Here is an 18,473-nt window from a genome sequence, read left to right as displayed (position 1 = left end):
TAAGGGTGTCGGCTACATTAATAAACTGTTTCAGCACACAGCAAAGTAACTGAATGTAATTGCATTAACAGCAGACATAAGTCAGAGAAGTACTGGATTGGAACAGTGCAGAAAGTATGGTGGAGATCTGGCCATCTTACTCAGTTGGATGCATTCTGTGGCATGCTTCCATCAATGAATCTACCCCAATGTGCAACTGAATTAGCAAACTGTCACTTGGGGCAGCTGCATGAGAGACAGAGTTAATAGCATGTTAATAGTCTTAAAAAACTTGGCACAGCAGACAAACAGTAAACAGTGTTGGTCGAGCTGCAAATTTGGTACCCTGGACGACTGGCTATGCCTTGATAGAGACACTGAGTACTTGAATGGCATATGTTGAAACTGCATGATGCAAATGCATTCATAACTGCATAAAATGTACTAGAATTAAGATTTAAAATGATCAGAATGAAATCTGTGCTCAGTGTCTTAATAAAAATTCCTTGTCAGATTCCCATAGTGAAAAACATTGTTTCCAAATAATGCACACCCTTCATAAATACATGTGTACAACACAAGAAATGCATTTCTTGACATAATGAAATTAAGATTACTGGTGAATCAGACAAAACAGATAAAATCCATGACAACAGGAAACAAGTGAAAGGCCTGCAGTGTGAAAAAATTGCAGCTGTTTCCTGTTTTTGCCTTGGTGTGTTCCAGGAAAACACTAATATAAAAAAAATGTTAAACTCACGGTGCCAATGTTTTAATTACACCTATGTTCAATGCTCAGTCAAATTGTGGATTCTTTGTGGCATTTGTTAATGCAACTTACACACATCACTTTATTTGGCTCTTTGTCACACTAAATATCATTCTGTACTCTTTTACTGTTTGAGTCTTATTCTGTATATCTTTTCAAAATCAGTCTCTTGACGGAATTTGGTGAGATAGCTGCAGATCAAGACTCAGACAAATAAAAGATGATAAAACTGAATACTAGAAGCATAATATAACATGCAAAAAAACCACAGGAGGACAGAAATGTTATTGTGTGATTATATTTACTATAAGAAAAAAACAGCCATTTAAATACACAAAATTCAAAATAAAAAAATTAAATGACAATACTACCACTAACAATAATAATAATAAGACTGATACTAATAACAGTAATTATTATTATTATAAAGCACAAAATGTAGAGAACATGCAGAAAAACAAAAAAGCTTGTTAAAGCACAAGGTTATTCTTATTAGTCTAATGTGATAAAATCACTAGGTAACAGCTCAATATTCTACATTATGAGAGCATTAAAACAGTCAGACATTACAGGTGGTCTTTTCACTAAACATGACTGGCAGGATTACTGACAGTATGTGGTTCAGCCACGGTTGAAAACAAAGACTGGAATTAAAGACACCAGAAGGAATGCTGCACTCTGTCTGAGGCCGACTGCTCCATTGCACAGGTTCCCCTTACAGCACTTCACATTTGGAATGATGGGACCCACTGGAATCTGTAACTTCCCTTCACACGTCATTCTGGAGGCACATCCTTTCGTTTCCATTTGCAGTCCAGCCTTCAAAGCTAATGACAAGAACGAATAAAAAACATTCACATTACATCATAGGGAACCTTTGTAAAGGCTTCTAGGGTGTGTTGCTTTAGACAATAAAACATCTCACACACTTGTTTTTGTGGTTATGCAGTGATCTTCATCAGCTTTGCAGTCTGCAATTTCACACTTATTGTTTATGCACGAAAAACACTTCCATCCATTAGAGCCCCTTGGTAAGGCTTTAAAAAAGAACATGTTATTTAGTTAAAAATAATACCTTATGTGCAATAATTTTAATGTTTAAACCGAGTCTCACAGATTTTCACTTACCCTGACAAAAACAGGTAGACAGTAGGATGAAGAGGAAGACTTGAGGCTCCATGTTGACTTCAAGCAACTTGTGAAAATGTGGAACACGCCACTTTATTTATCCTGTCCTGAACAGGGGTGGTCTTACACTTGATGAGCCCCTTCAGACCAGCCTTTATTTCAAGGATGCAGCAGAGGTTGAAGCACCAATGACAAGAACATTTCTGACTACAGTATATAACAAATGTTAATTTGAAAAAGTGATATTGAACATAAATTACATGTCTATGAGGGTTTAAAAGAAAACCTTTTCAGCAAGTACAAGTTTTCAACCAAAGTGCTACACATTAAAATAAAAATAAGTTAAATTACCAGGAACAGGACAGACATGGACAAAAAAGTTCATAAAAAATTAAGAACAAATTAAAACAAGAGAAACATGCAGCAATTTGAATTAAGCAAAGGGTTGAATAAAACAGAAATATTTAAGACAACATATTAAAAGAGTTAAGAATTTTAAAACGGACTCTAAAACAGACAGGGGGCCAGTGTAGTGAGGCTATGATCAGGGTTATGTGGTCTCGCCTGTTTGTACCAGTGAGAAAACGTGCAGTTGAATTTTGTACTAATTGTAGGCGAGCTAGAGATGTCTGTCCTGATCCCAAAAAGCAATGAATTACGGAAGTCAAGGCGGGATATAAAGAAAGTGTAAATCACTGTTTCCAGATTTTGATTGGGAAGGACTGGCTTGAGTTTGGTCAGACGTGTATGATTTTACAATATTGTTAACCTGTGCATCCATTTTCAGAGTTGAGTTCATTTTATCAATGATTTTTCACAAGGGGCTACTTACAATCAGGAAGCAGCCCCGTAATCAGAAGGTTGCCGGTTCTAATCCCGATCTGCCAAGGTACCACTGAGGTGCAACTGAGCAAAGCACCGTCCCCACACACTGCTCCCCGGGCGCCTGTCATGGCTGCCCACTGCTCACTCAGGGTGATGGGTTAAATGCAGAGGACAAATTTCACTGTGTGCACCGTGTGCTGTGCTGCTATGTATCACATCTTTTCACTTTTCTTTTTTTTCACATAAATACTGTTTAACTGAAGTGAAGTGAAAGTAATGTAATGATCCCTTGCTTTGAATTGAAGACAATAGACACATTGACTCTCAAATGTTCACTGACACTCTTAAATACATTTAATTCTAGTAAATTAGTCAAATTTGTAAAATAGTGCTGGTTCAGTGATGGCACAGTTAGCGAATTAACAACAGTGTACAGAGCCCCTAAAGTACCATGATCTGGAAAAAAATGTATGCACACAAGTATATAAAATAATTTACCCTAAATTCATATACATCTATAAAATATACACATCTCATGAAAGTGAAGTGATACACAGCACAGCCCAGCACACAGCGAAAGTATTGCTGCTCTTGCACATAGACATGGGATTGTAATCACCAGACTCATTTTTTGCTCATACTGAAAGATAACAGGCTCAGCCAGCAGAAGGACCACACAGACTTACTGTATGTCGTGTTATCGACTTCATCCAGGAACAATCACAAAGTCTGGGGAAAATTCATGGTTGTAGATGGATGTTCACAAAGCGCAGAGAAAATGGCCTTAAAGCAAAAAAAAGAAAAAGGTAGAATCATATTAGCCGAGATTCTGAGTGGTCAGCATACAGGCATAAATGGAGACTTCACAGGAGACAGCGCTTCTCAAAGGGCCATAATTATATTTGGCACGTTGATTCATATGACAAGTTAAAACCTTTTTGTGTGTGCATGAATGGGTGTATGGACGGCTTCTCATGAAAAAGAATTTGTTTGAATTCCTACCAAAAAAAAGCAGTGACCAAAGAGTTATTTTATAGTGTAGCTTTAGAAATATTACATAACCGTCCTAAACTTAAACCCACAGACCACAGTACTGAATAACTTGTGCACACAGCATAATAACTCATCTCCTCCTGAACAAACGACTGTACTGCACGTGCATACACAACATTCTTTGTCAGATGTAGGACTTTTTCCTCATAGCTTGACGACGCAGAGAACACAGAGCTTGTCAACGTTCATGTCGTTAGTCGTCTTACTTTTCACGGTGCTTTTTCTCCAGATGCCTGGTGAATCAACCCAAAATGAGGGACACTTTCTTGTATGTGCGAGATCCGTGATCAAGACAAGCGACCAAGACCGGTCTCGAGAACTAGAACACTAGCTACTACCACCTACTACCTCTTGTTGTGTCCCTGAGCAAGACACGTAACCCTGAGTGTCCCTTTAACTACTGATGGTAAGGTGCTCCGGATAAGGGCGTCTGGTAAATGCCTTAAGTGTAAATGTAAAAAAAAGGTTATAAAACCTCACACACACACAAGGTCTGAGATTCACAAACCTGGGTGCCATGTCACAACCACCAGGCCACAATGCAAGTCTGGGTTATCCAGAGTGACACAAACTGGTGTGTATGGTGAGGTCTTCTTGGTTGGTCTCCCCAGCAGACAAATGACATTTTCAGCTTCGGGTTTATTACCAAAAATAGAGTGGATACGTTTTTATTTAATAAAACCAGGCAATGGAGCTTAAGATGTAGCCTTAACCCTCAACCCTCCCCTGGCACCGCGTATTTCCTGTCAAGCAGGTTGGCTGAGCTGCGTCGGGGGCCGTGTGAACCTCCAGAGGAAATGGAGCTGAGTAGGAGGTGTGGCAGGTGCTCCAACCAGCACGCAAATCATAAAATGGAGACCAATGGCAATTTGGGAAAACTGCAGTGGGGAAGAATATGTCCTTATGGAGAAATGGATGGTGTTTGAAGATCATGATGATGGGATGGTGAGAAATGGATGGTGAATGAAGATCATGATGATGGGCTTGGGTGAGGAGAGTGGGTGGCAGTGGATGTTACTGTCGCTCCCCACCACCTAAATAAATACGGCTGTAGGGTGGTAGTGTAGGGTGTAGGGTGGTAGTAGCCTAGTGGGCAACACACTCGCCTATGAACCAGAAGACCCGGGTTCGAATCCCACTTACTACCATTGTGTCCCTGAGCAAGACACTTAACCCTAAATTGCTCCAGGGAGACTGTCATACTGTAATACTGATTGTAAGTCGCTCTGGATAAGGGCGTCTGATAAATGCTGTAAATGTAAATGTAAATGACACGCGATGACGTTTACTTGACAGCTTACACAGAAGCCCGTCTCCGCTTGAACCGCCAGATGGCGACAGAGCCGCAGACACGCGGCCGCGACGAGACATCAGGACAGTTGGTCTGATGTATAAAGCGGTCCCCTCCCTCCCTCCCTCCCTCCCTCCCTCTTTATCTCTCGTGTAATGAGTTTCCGGACAGAGAGAGAGAGAGAGAGAGAGGGGTTAGAGGAGGGGAGGGCCGAGCCTAGTGCGCGGAGGTGCAGACATGGAGCGCCGGAGCGCAGGCTCCAGCCTCGGCTTCTTCTTCCTCCTGCTCTCCGGGGCGCTCGGTAAGGTCTCCAGTGATGTTTCACGCATGAATGTCCCCACGGGCGCGTTTGGTTGTGTGTGTGTGTGTGTACGCGTGTGCTTGCGACAGGGACCCTAACTCTGCAAAGGTTTTGAGAAGCGACTTGACCAGGCTGCAAAAAAGTTGTAAAAGTATTTCATCCAAAAAGGACCTTTTTGTAACGGATAAAGCGTGTGATATATCCGAATTCATGTTTTTCAATCTCGTTCTGATCAATCAGCAGAGTTTCTCTGCTTAATATGCAGTTTTATGCAGATCTGTTTATTACACACACACACACACATATGTGCATAATTAATAAATCTTATTCCAGCATCTAACATCTGCACGTCTGGTGGGGCCAGCACCTGTCAGCAGTGCCTGGCCGTGCATCCGTCCTGTGCCTGGTGCTTTCAGGAGGTCAGTTCAACACCCGCTTCGTTAAACTAATGTTGCACATTTTTTATATGATGAAAAAATTGTTACTGAGCTAAGAGAGTTCATATTTGAGGTTTTTATTTGTCATGTGGAGGTCTCTGTAACGTTGTTTTAATATATTTTTATACTTGCAATCTGTGGCGTGGCGACCCGTAAGGGCTTTGGGAAGGGAAAGTCGGGAGTCTCTCGCTGTGACTATAAGAAGAACCTCAAGGCTGCTGGCTGCGATGAAAGATCACTGGAGAACCCAAAGAGTTCTGTAGCTGTTGAGGAGAACCGGCCTCTCAGCAACAAGGCCTCTGGCAGTGCCACCGACATCACCCAAATTCAACCCCAGAGGCTGCGCGTCACTCTCAGGCCGGGTGACGGTTTTATAAATATTAAACTGATGAAATTTGTGGCTTTTTGTATCCTGCTTAATGTGAATAAGGCTGTTTTTCACCCCGTGCTTCCTGTGCACAGGTGACTCAAAGCGCTTCACCGTGAAGGTGCGCCAGGTGGAGGACTACCCTGTGGACCTCTACTACCTGATGGACCTGTCCTACTCCATGAACGATGACCTTCGGAGCTTGCGAGCACTCGGCAACGACCTCGCAAAAGCCATCAACCGAACTACCAGCAACCTGCAGATGGGTTTTGGGGCCTTTGTGGACAAGCCGGTGTCCCCATACATGTACATTTCGCCCGAAGAGGCCGTGAAGAACCCCTGCTACGGGTGAGAGACGCCAGAGAAGGCTGATCATGATTATTACAGTATGCCATCATGACAGGAAAGTGACAAGCTGTGGCTGTGGCCTTTAGAATAGAAAGATGCAGAGCTGAATGGATGCAGACTTCCTGAACTCAGTTCAGACTGGAAAACACGAGCAGATCATGTTATCCTGGAAAAAAACGTCAATGTGGAGATATTTACGGAACTTGCCTGTTATAAACTCCCCCCTCCGGGCGAGGGTTAGGGGGGAACAAGGATGTTGGAGATTACGGTGCCGATGGTGCCTTGAGTAACCCAGGGGAGCCAATATTAGTGCAATATTTACAATATTACAATATTATTTACAATATGTACACATTGAAACCACTGCAGTGATGAACATCTAGCCCCACGGAACTCTAACTCTAATAGTGATTGACCCCTGGCTCGCTACTCCCAGTGTACCTGACAGAGGCTGATCCACGGGTGATATGTGGGTGCCCGCACGTACCACTGTTTCCCCACGCGCGGGGTTCACGTAGCGGAATGTCGGCGCACCAGAAAATAACTGGGTGGAACTGACAAGTATGAATAATAATAATGATAATAATGACAATGCTCCACCTGCAGATTGGCTCCTGACAATTTTGGTCAGGCGGGTAACAATGCCTCCACAGGCCTTGTGATTTAGTTTATGTGTGTTTCTCTGGAGCTTTCGTGACTTACACCCGCCTTCCCTCACATACTTCACAGAATGAACCGCATCCCAAGTGTGTGTGAGCCGCAGTTTGGCTACAAGCATGTGCTCTCCTTGACTGAGAAGGTCAGCCGTTTCACAGAGGAGGTGAGGAAGCAGATAGTATCACGCAACAGAGATGCTCCTGAAGGAGGGTTCGATGCTATCATTCAGGCTGCCGTGTGCAAGGTTGGTAAACACTCACAGTAACTCGTACAAACTTGGCTTTGCTTAACAGAGCAGTACTTTTTCAACGTACTCCATTGAGTGCCCTGAAAGCAGAACTGATCTTTGGAGTAATGGAAGAAGGTGGCCTGGTCTGAGGAGCCTCATTTCTTTTGGATAAATGTGGCTGTTTCTCAGGAATAGGTTGAAGAACATGACTTGACCAAGAGTTGACTTGACCCCTTAAATCTCCAGATCATAATCCAGTAGAGCATCACTAGGTTTCTTCAATCCCAGCAAGTCCAAGGTCATAGTTTAAAGGTACAATGATGGCCTGGCCTGGCATTTCACTGGAAGGCTGGGGTGTTTGGTCCCATCAAAAGTAACTAGTTAATGCAGATGTGTTCCATTGTTTCCAGGAGAGATTTTTATTTGGAATCAGCAGGATTATTTTGGGGCAGCAGGAGACCAAGTCTTACAGATTGCGCCTTTAATCTCTACATGGCATTCTGCTCAACTGTTCCACTGTTCCGTCTCAGGAGAAGATCGGTTGGCGGCCAGGAGCCTCTCACCTACTCGTTTTTACCACCGATGCCAAGACCCACATAGCCTTGGATGGGCGCTTAGCTGGCATTGTACAGCCCAATGATGGTCGGTGCCACATGGGGACAGACAACATGTACAGCATGTCCACTACCCTGGTGAGCGCAGCGTTTAATTCCTTCATTCATCACACTCCTCTTATTTACCACACACTGTCTTCTGTAATCACACACTCAGAGGCTCTCTTTGTGACTAGAAGCTGTGAGTTGGAGGAGTCCGGCGTCATGATTTACTTTTTACACCATTGTTACACTATTTGCACCACTGTTTCATGCAGAAAAGGCATGACGTGGTGCTACAGTGGACAGGGTGGCCTGGAGAGGACCGCTGCGCTGAAACATTTATCACAGAGTTTGTGCAGTTGTCGTTATTTAATTGTTTTGAGGAATCTGATGTTTCTCTTAGGATTACCCCTCCCTAGCACTGATAACAGAGAAGATGTCTGAGAACAACATTAACCTGATCTTCGCCGTCACCAACCCTGTGCAGCCTCTCTACAAGGTAGATTCATCACCTCTGTCTTTAGCAAATGTGCTATTGCATTATAAGTTAATGCAAGTGTGAGAAATAAATACAACAGAACATTTATGCATAATCTGAAAGAACCTGATGGAAATATTGATAAATCTTATTTTCTCTTTTTCAGAATTACAGTGAACTCATTCCAGGCACTACAGTGGGCATTTTGTCTGATGACTCCAGCAATGTCATTCAGCTTATTCTCGATGCATATGCTGTGAGTGAGCAGACCCGCTGTCAATCAGTCACTGAATAAATCTAAAAATCCCTTTTATATTTACATTCATAGCATTTTATCAGACGCCCTTATCCAGAGCAACTTACAATCAGTAGACAGGGAAAGTCCCACTCAGGGTTAAGTTAATGGTGGTCTTGGTGGTCTTGTAGTTCATAGGCAGGTGCATTTCTGTACATGAAAAGAAGGGACTTCTCTGTGTGATTAATTTCTACATTGATTTTATTTAGAAAATTCGGTCCAAGGTGGAGCTGGAGGTGCATGGGGTTCCAGAGGAGCTCAGTCTGTCCTTCAATGCTACCTGCCTCAATGGAGAAGTCATTCCAGGGCTCAGGTCCTGCTCCGGCCTCAAAATAGGAGACACGGTGAGTGACCCTATTCTCCATCTTCTGCCGATTTTTGTTTCCATGTTCAACTCTCCTGAATCGGCTCATGACACAGTGTCACACCACACCAGAATGTGTTGAACAGAGAGACCGTAAGCTGCACTGTCGCTCCCATCCATTTTCAGACTTTTTCTCTACCAGCTCCCTTCCATTCTTCAGATTCCAGCTGGTACATTGTGACCAAATAAGGAAGGTGTTCAAATAAACAGTCCAAATATGGACTGTTCTGATGAACACTTAAATTCTATCATTTATACACACAATACTCCCATCTAACTTCATGCTCACTAGACTCACAACACTCAATACATTCATAACACACAGCAGGCTAGAATTTGATCTTTTCTGTACTTAACAATTTTAACACTCCACATTCCAAGTTTAAGTCCATTTTTAAAATAGTGCCCCAAACCTTAATGCTTGTTTGCTAGTGTAAGGGCAAATGCATCTTCAGGAGTTTAATAAATAGAACTAACTACTTTTTTTTGGGGTGTAATTTTTTGTGTCTCTTAACTCAATCTTAAATGAACTGACACTTCTAACAGACATCACTTCCTCATTCTGGACGGTCGGAACATGCTCCCTTCAATACATTAAACTTATAAATCGTGTTCAGGGAACACAAGTAATTAAACACCTACAAAATGATTGGATAGTTTCTCTACCCTCCTCTGGATTTCCTCGGACCATTTTTTGCTCGTCTTTATAGGGGCTGCCAATAGCCCAGTGTTTAGCCACACCCTTGCTGTAGCTGCTGAGCGAGTGTCCATTTCCTCCTCATGGTCCAGGAGGCGTGAGTCACAGCCGTGACCGTTCAGGCCGTGTCTGGCTGTGCAGTCTCAGTTGTGCCACACACCCTGAATGTGTCCGTACAGTCATCTTGTTCCCGAAACTCAAAGCACACAAACTGCACGTGTTCCCTGGTTAAACTGTCACTTGACCGGCACACCAGCACCAAGTTGGAAGTCACTGGTTAAAAGTTTGTCGCTGAGCAACACTGGAAATCAGGATTGAGTCTTGCAGTTTTCAGGCAGTGGGGAATGGGACCTTCTAGTAGGGTTTTCTGTGAACTGGTGGTTAACTGGACTGCTAGGGCACTGAGCCATTAATTATTACCTTCTGTCTCCAAATTACATTCAGAGTAACAATGGTACAATGTAACAGCTTGGGATGGTAGACCAGCTTGGGATGGTAGTAGCCTAGTGGGTAACATACTTGCCTATGAACCAGAAGACTACAGAGTCACAGGTTCAAATCCCACTTACTACCATTGTGTCCCTGAGCAAGACACTTAAACCTAAAATTGCTCCTGGGGGGACTGTCCCTGTAACTACTGATTGTAAGTCGCTCTGGATAAGAGCGTCTGATAAATGCCATACATGTAAATGTAAATGCAATGTTAATAATGTTTGCAAAAGAATTGAAACATTTCTTAAGTAACTTGTAGTACATACACAAATTGCAAATGAGAAGAAGTCACAACCAGGTTTCATCTGTAACTTTTCTTGGATATCCAGGACTTATTTTTCCAATGAGAAGAACGTGAAGAAATATGAGATGGCTGTGGATTATAGACAAATAAAACCCAATTTTACAGTTGATTCAGTCAGGTTAAAATGTCGAAAGTCTGATCTGTTATTCCCCCAGGTCTCATTCAGCGTAGAGGCGAGGATGAGGGGCTGCCCCGCAGAAAGGACCAAGACATTCACACTGAAGCCTGTGGGCTTTAAGGACACCCTGGAGATCACTGTCGCCTTCGAGTGCCAGTGCAGGTGCCAGGCACGCGCCGAGCCCAACAGCCCCGGCTGTCACTATGGCAACGGGACCTACGAATGCGGGATCTGCCTGTGCCACGCCGGGCGCCTCGGGCCATTGTGCGAGTGCGCCGAGGGCGACTACAGCCCAGCTGAGCAGGACACCTGCGGCAGCCTCAGCAACGGCGCCGTGTGCAGCGGTCGGGGGGACTGCGTCTGCGGTCAGTGCGTGTGTCACAACAGCGACTTCGGCAAGGTGTGGGGCAAAATGTGCGAGTGTGATGACTTCAACTGCCTCCGCTACAAGGGGGAACTGTGCTCAGGTACGAACCAGGAATGTGAAGGTTTCAGAGGTTAAGTTGGTCTTTCTTGGGGATAAAGTGGCTGATTACACATCAACTGTTGTAAGGAATTGCAATGCATTTTGTGGTGCTTTTTGCCATTTTTGATTTGCAATGAAATTGGGCGAGTTTTAAAAAAATTGCAATGGGCTCGTTCATGATTAGTATCTTTCTCATTTGATGGAAGTGAAAATTTGTATAACAAAAGGAAATTGCAGGTTTTGAGAATGAACTTTTTGGGGTAACAGATGTAGGAACTGCTCGTGCTGCTCAGCTGGTCTCAAGTTTGCATTCACTCCAAATGAGACCCCTCTTTCATGACCTCATGCATGAGGAATTATCTTTTATGATGTTTTCTGCATCTCCGAAGTTTACCAGCCAAGACATTCTGCAACAGAGCAGGGAGGGTTGCATTGGCTATAAATTTCCTGTCCAGCCGTTTATATCATTTTTAATCTTCTTCAAACATTTACACATTTGACGGAAAAGAGCTAGACTTTTCACTTTCACCTGGTTCTCTGGTGTTCTATGATGTCACCGTTCTAAAAATAGCCCCTGGCGAAGGGGGTTGTTTTTTGTTTTTCTGTGCAGTCTGGCCGTGCTGTGGAGTCAGAGTACAGCCTCATGGAAGAGGGTTAATATTATAGGAGACGGGGCAGAACAGGGGGGCGGTGTTCCTTCGGTTAGAGCCTGTCATCTTCCTCCACTTCCTGTTTCACTGGGCACCAGGCTTTTGTGTTCTGATACCCGACCTCAGCAGAAGGGGTGTTCTGTCCTGTCATTGTGGGAACACACATTTTTGCCTTGACATTCTTGTACTGCAACTTCCCCTCAACTCAGGAACCTCCGGACACAAAACACACACTGTGAATGATTGTTTTTATCGCTGGGCCGAAAGTGAAATTACTGGATTATCGGCTAGACAGAGTGTCAAACAAAGCAGATGGAAGACAGGAGCGGGTTGCAGGGTGTTGCCCAGCCATGTGCTGTTTATAAAAAAAAAAGACCAGATCGTCTCTTCGACCTTCTAAATGGGGTGGGGTGGTAGTTGCCTAGTGGGTAACACACGCCTATAAACCAGAAAACCACAAACTCACAGGTACAAACCATTCTTGCTACCAATGTGTCTTTGATCAAGACACTTAACACTGAGTGTCTGTAGGGGGACTGTCCCTGTCACAACAAATTGTAAATCACTTTGAACAAGGGCGTCTGATAAATGCCATAAATCTATGAAATGTCATGTAAATATGGAATTCCCATAGAATCTGTATTCGTCCTCAGGCCATGGCACATGTTCCTGTGGGTTCTGCCAGTGCGACCCTGGCTGGAAGGGGGAGAACTGCAACTGCTCCACCCACACAGACACCTGCACATCCAGCATGCACATGCAGCTGTGTAGCGGGCGCGGCCAGTGTGTTTGCGGCACCTGCGAGTGCACCCAGCCCGGGGCCTACGGCGCAACCTGTGACAAGTGCCCGACATGCCCTGACGCCTGCACCATGAAGAAGTGAGAACCACATACCCCTGTGCAGACATCGCCTAAGCTGGTGTCCTCAGTGTCGCCTGCCTAGTTACCGTTTGTGGCTGTTTTGCAACTGACTGATCTCCATCTTCCTGTCACACAGAGAGTGTGTTGAGTGCAAGCACTTTAAACGGGGCAAGCTGTTTGAAGACGAATCATGTGCCTGGATCTGCAGGGATGAGATCAGACTCGTGGATGACCTGAGTAAGTTATTGCATTTGGGTTTTACATTAACATTTAAGTAGAGCCCTGGATTAAAAAAAGATTAAAGGATTATCCCAAAAAACACATTTAGTTTGTTTTTAGCATTTTAAATTATTATATTATATTAATTATTATGAGTGAATGAATCCACACTGGAGTGTTTAGGGTCATTTAGAAATTTTCCCTGAAAAAAAAAATTGTCCATAGGTGTGTGTGTGAGCGTATTTTGCGTATGGACTGGCACCCCACCCGATATGACTCCGGTAGCCCCGACCCTGCAGGAATAAGTGGTTATGCATAGTTAGAGAGTGAGTGTGAGAATAAGAACAAAGTTATAATCATGATGTTATAAGTATATAATGATGTAGTGAACCCACATGGTTATGGTTCAGATACTCGATAAGTCTGTAGCTTTAAAGCAGTGCCTGAGAGTCCTTCAGGTGTCTTTGGACAAACTCCAGGCAGGCTACCAAGTGCTTCCGTCTGGGAACTCTACCATACCTGCCTGATTGATGGATTGCTGCAGAGGTGGTTGTCCTTTTAGAAGGTTCTCCTCTGTCCACAGCGGACCTTTGACAGAGTTACCATCGGGTTCTTGGTCACCTCCCTGACTAAGGCTTTTCTCCCCCGATCACTCAGTTTACCAGGAGTGTAGAAAACCACGCAAACTTTTTGCGTTGAGCCCCACAACAGGAGCTGCGTATTCAGTCTGAAAGCGGCTTTAGATTTTTTCCAATGTGCAGAAAAACAGTCTATGTTCGGTCCGCACTCCCCTGACGCCACAAATGGCAGAAAACCGTCTGCATCGGACATCCGTGGCGTCAGGTGAGCATGGACTGAGCACAGACCATTTTTCCGTTCATTGTAGCAAAATGAAGTGTCCACACAGCTGTACAAGACCTGATGTTTGAAAACATCATGTGACCATGTAGAACATTTAAGGCATGTATCGTGATGCATTGATATCGAGGCATTGATAATCATAATCGAATCTAATTCTGAGACCAGTGATGATTCAAACCTCTAGTGTATAGTGAGTGGGTGGTAGTAGCCTAGTGTGTAACACACTCGCCTATGAACCAGAAGACCCAGGTTCAAGACACTTAACCCTAAGATGCTCCAGGGGGGACTGTCCCTGTAACTACTGATTGTAAGTCGCTCTGGATAAGGGCGTCTGATAAATGCTGTAAATGTAAATGTCTTCCCGCACTCCACTGTCATTTGTTAACCTAATTTGATGACAATAATGTGTGCAACATTTTTAGTGTTTTTTTGTGTTTTTTAGGCGTTAATATTATGTGTTAATATTGTTTATTAAAAGTCACAATTTGACATAGCGGATAATAGCGATGAGTGAATGGGTGACGTCAGTAAGTGATGCCATTGTGCCATGTGCAGCTTTCCATGACAAAAATGCAGTGAACTGCACCTACAAGGACGAAAACGACTGTGTGGAGCGTTTCCAGTACTATGAGGAGGCCAGCGGACAGTCAGTCCTCTTTGTGGTCAAGGAACCAGGTGAACACACACACACACACACACACACTAACACAAATATTAAACAAGAATTCTCAAGCATTGACTCAATACTTATAATCAGTGGATGTAAATTTGTTATTTGTCGTTTTATACTACTTAATACCTAAAAAATTGAAACTTTGTTTTCAACAAAATGATTGTCATTGTAGCAGTAACATTGTCATTGTATTGTGATTATGAACATCTGATTATAATTCATTTTAATATTGTGAATATGCTGGTAAATCCCAATCTTACGTCGTTCACATGGATAATTACTTATAATGCACCATTTGTGCACAAATTCCAGCCAGATATGAGTCTGTCGTCACTATAATGGTCACATCTAACATCTAAAAGTAAAAACTGTTGTATTTATGATTATAAATACCAGAATATTGTGAGATCACATAGCCTATATTGAGTTGCAGGATTGTTGCATCCTTGGTAGAGTCTGCTAGAGTTCTGTTCCTAGTAAACATACTTTCTCAGTCATATGAGAGTTTGTGTGTGTACGTGCATGTTTGTGCTCATTAAGGACCCAGGTTGTTTGAAGCTGTAGGAAACAGGGATCACAGTGAGAGTCTGTCCCTTTACTGGCCCCACCTGCAGCGCAAGCTCCTTTAGCGCACTCCTCCCTCCGACATGAAAAGAAGAGTCCTCGTAAAAACCCGGCAGGAAACGATATGCTGCTACGCAACTCGCTGACAGGGCACAATCCAAAGCCATGCCGAAGATGTGGCAGTCTGCGTAAACCTGTCCACTGTCACCATGCAATTAACCCATGTTTGGGAGAAACGAGTTACATGTAACTGTGTAAGGGTGGTAGGAGCCTAGTGGGTAATACACTCGCCTATGAACCAGAAGACCCGGGTTCGAATCCCACTTACTACCATTGTGTCCCTGAGCAAGACACTCAACCCTAAATTGCTCCAGGGAGACTGTCCCTGTAACTACTGATTGTAAGTCGCTCTGGATAAGGGCGTCTGATAAATGCTGTAAATGTAAATGTAAATGTTACAGAATTTTATTACAAATAAAATTGTAATTGTAATAGAAGTACTAATGTAAACACTGCCAGGATACAACCTTTCAAAAAGGTTAACAGTTAAGAATATTCATTCATTCATTGGTGGCACCTATTCATTCAGTTTACAAAAAGAATAAAAAAGTAATCATATATAATTAGTTACATTACTTTCACACAGTAATTGAAATAGTTACACTACTATTACATTTTTATAAACTGTGACTCATTTGTAACAAATAACATTTCCAAAGCAATCTTCCCAACACTGCTGTTAGCATCCAAATATCATGTCGCCCAGTAGAGACCTTGCCAGAAGACCAACACACTGCATACCCAATGCTTACAATTCTGGTTTTTATATGTGAAGCAGATGGATGAATGTTAGCATCAGAGACCTATTCGTGTTTCTGCCCCACCCCCTCCAAACAGACTGCCCTCAAGGTCCCGACGTCCTGGTGGTTCTGCTCTCTGTGGTAGGGGCCATCCTGTTCCTGGGCCTGGCCACGCTGCTCATGTGGAAGCTGCTGGTCACCATCCACGACAGGCGGGAGTTTGCGCGGTTTGAGGAAGAGCGAGCACGTGCCAAGTGGGACACGGTGAGTTTAAACGTGCAGGCTGACACACAGCACACACTCTCACACGCTGCCATGCATGTACATTTACTTTGCTATAAGCCACATACAATGAAAAAAGTAGGGCTGAGGGTTCATGTGAATATTTTTGGCAATTTTTTTAGCCTGTTACGTTAGAAGTTTCATAATTAATTACATAATAATTTAAATAACCTTAATTAAAATACAGCTGCTACCACCTGTTGTGCTTAACTATGGGATGGATGTTAGAAATTATGATGTCATACTGCTGTTGACGAAATGTCTCAAAATAATGTAATGTTATTGCATGTTCTGTTTTGAAGGCCTGTGATCTATGGCCTATTGTACTATGACATTTTATGAAGGCTGGGATTAAAATAATTTTTTTTGTGGTCATGATGTTTCTTCCCAAAGCCAACAAACATGCCACCCACACCCTGTGGCCAACTTTGTTGCAGATTAGGAAACACTAATTAGCATTTACTGTCTGCCCCTGCCGTCACATTGCTTTCCTCTGTGCCCACATATGAGCCATCTGGCTTAAAGCGCTGACACTGCTAATGCCCTTTACAAACAGAAGACTTATTTAAAAAGTTTCTTTTTCATTGGAGAACATTCTACTTGTGTTAAGGAAATCCTGTGATTCAGTCAGAGAGATGTGTCGGGAACACCAACAATGTTTACTACACACTCACCCAAATTATTTAAAATTTTCACCAATTGTGCCTTTTAAATGTCTCAATACCTAGTGACATTTAAAAATGTTTCAAATATTTAAACTCTGTTGGTGTTACAAATTATACATTACATATTAAATGTTACATATACATATTTTTTATTTGTTAACATCAAGTGTTATATTTTTCATTTATTTAAATCCATGTACACATTATACACATTTTTTTTTTTTAAGTAATGAATTACTTTTTTTGAAAATTTATCTTACTGTACCATCACCCCTCCACAGAGCCACAACCCTCTATACAAGGGAGCTACCTCCACCTTCACTAACATTACGTACCGAGGCAACAGGGACTGACCTCAAGTCTCATGGGCCTTTTCTGGAACTTTGTGCTGGAATGGTACATGGCAATGCTGCCCTGTTTTTGTCTGCTGTGTGGAAGATCATTGTCAGAATGCTCTTGTCTTTGTGTGTGTTTGATTGTAATATGTCCCTAAGAACTTCCAGTTTCTTGTAGAATTATTCCCTCATGGACACTGAAGAAGGATATAATTATCTAAATTAGCACCAAGAAACCCCATATTATGCCTCATTTTTAATTCCTTCACACTGTTTATAGTTATTTCATCCATAATATCACAGTTTATAGTGAAATGTTCTTGATGTTTATATTAAGACTGTACAAAGAATGTGCTGCGGCTACACAGGGCTAATCTAACACCATACAGCGTTTTTTTCTCAGGAGGTCTTTCCTCACCCTGTCACCCGGTCCCTGTGGGAACTAGAGATTAACGTGTCAACCACAGGACCGGCCAGCACACCCATACACTCACACACACATGCATTCCAACTCGACATTAAAAATATACTGTCAGGATATGTAGAGGTTTCAGTGTGTACACTTGTACCAAGATCAGGGTTTAGCCATTAACACCTCCGATGTTTCTGCTTTTTTTTTTTTTTAAATGCATAAATTTGCAATACTGATGACTTTATTTTCCAAAGGATTCCACCAATGGATTATTCGTTGCTTTGTCTGATTCTTCCAGATTAAATACATTGTGATTTTTGTGACTAATTTGTTCTGAGAGTAAAATATTCAAAGAATAAAGGCCTTTTTATTATTGTTTTGTTTTATGGTGGTTTCTACCAATGACAGGACATGAACCTGGAATGCATTGTTGCTGCCACCTTGTGGAAGTGGGGCTGAAGACAATTAACTGTGTAACTCTGGAATAGCTCGGGAAGGAACTACCTAAAAGTGTAAAACACTAATAATAATGATCAAAATGTGAAAGTGGCCATAATTTAATTTGATATTCTACAAGAACTGGGGGTTGGTCTCAACTACTGAATCATATGTTTTTATGCAGATAAATTTACTTATTCGGAGAGTTATTCTAGGTTAATAAATTGCTTTCCAAAACACAGGCTATTTAGAGACTACTATGGATTATTGAAATAAAGTAAAAAGCTAGAAAAATACAATAAATAAAACTGATAATGACCAGTTAGATTAGATAATGACAGGAATAAATGAGAATAAACAACATACCTGATTTTCTCTCCTTGGGTCGCATTTGGTCTTTTGGTCACTTCTGTCAGCAAGAACATGTCTAACTGGGGGGATTCGCTGATCTTCCTTCACATTTAATTCAACTAATCTGTATGTCTCCTTCAACAAACTAAAATTAATATCCAGGGTGCA

The 18,473-nt window shown here is 42.5% G+C and overlaps 2 protein-coding genes across 2 annotated transcripts; one reads left to right on the top strand and one right to left on the bottom strand.

Annotated features, from left to right (window-relative positions):
* Window positions 1-1,201: 1,201 nt before the first annotated feature.
* LOC114796186 (lymphocyte antigen 6C2-like) lies at window positions 1,202-1,928 on the bottom strand. The gene is made up of 3 exons (XM_028990166.1): window positions 1,877-1,928; window positions 1,678-1,785; window positions 1,202-1,575 (listed from the first exon to the last, which is right to left on the bottom strand). Exons 1-3 carry the CDS (start codon window positions 1,926-1,928, stop codon window positions 1,370-1,372), a joined length of 366 nt encoding a protein of 121 aa, XP_028845999.1. The 3' UTR covers window positions 1,202-1,369.
* Window positions 1,929-5,192: 3,264 nt separating this feature from the next.
* On the top strand, window positions 5,193-17,891 carry itgb3b (integrin beta 3b). Its single transcript, XM_028989744.1, has 15 exons — window positions 5,193-5,346; window positions 5,680-5,765; window positions 5,941-6,145; window positions 6,246-6,498; window positions 7,228-7,399; window positions 7,915-8,076; window positions 8,384-8,479; window positions 8,625-8,714; window positions 8,963-9,097; window positions 10,766-11,195; window positions 12,498-12,723; window positions 12,842-12,942; window positions 14,341-14,460; window positions 15,920-16,086; window positions 17,051-17,891. Exons 1-15 carry the CDS (start codon window positions 5,283-5,285, stop codon window positions 17,120-17,122), a joined length of 2,379 nt encoding a protein of 792 aa, XP_028845577.1. The 5' UTR covers window positions 5,193-5,282; the 3' UTR covers window positions 17,123-17,891.
* The last annotated feature ends 582 nt before the right edge of the window (window positions 17,892-18,473 follow it).

This window comes from Denticeps clupeoides, chromosome 8, assembly GCF_900700375.1.
Source record: "Denticeps clupeoides chromosome 8, fDenClu1.1, whole genome shotgun sequence".
Lineage (NCBI taxonomy): Eukaryota > Metazoa > Chordata > Actinopteri > Clupeiformes > Denticipitidae > Denticeps > Denticeps clupeoides.
Note: the sequence above shows the minus strand (reverse complement) of the source record. Positions and strands in the feature narration are given on the sequence as shown.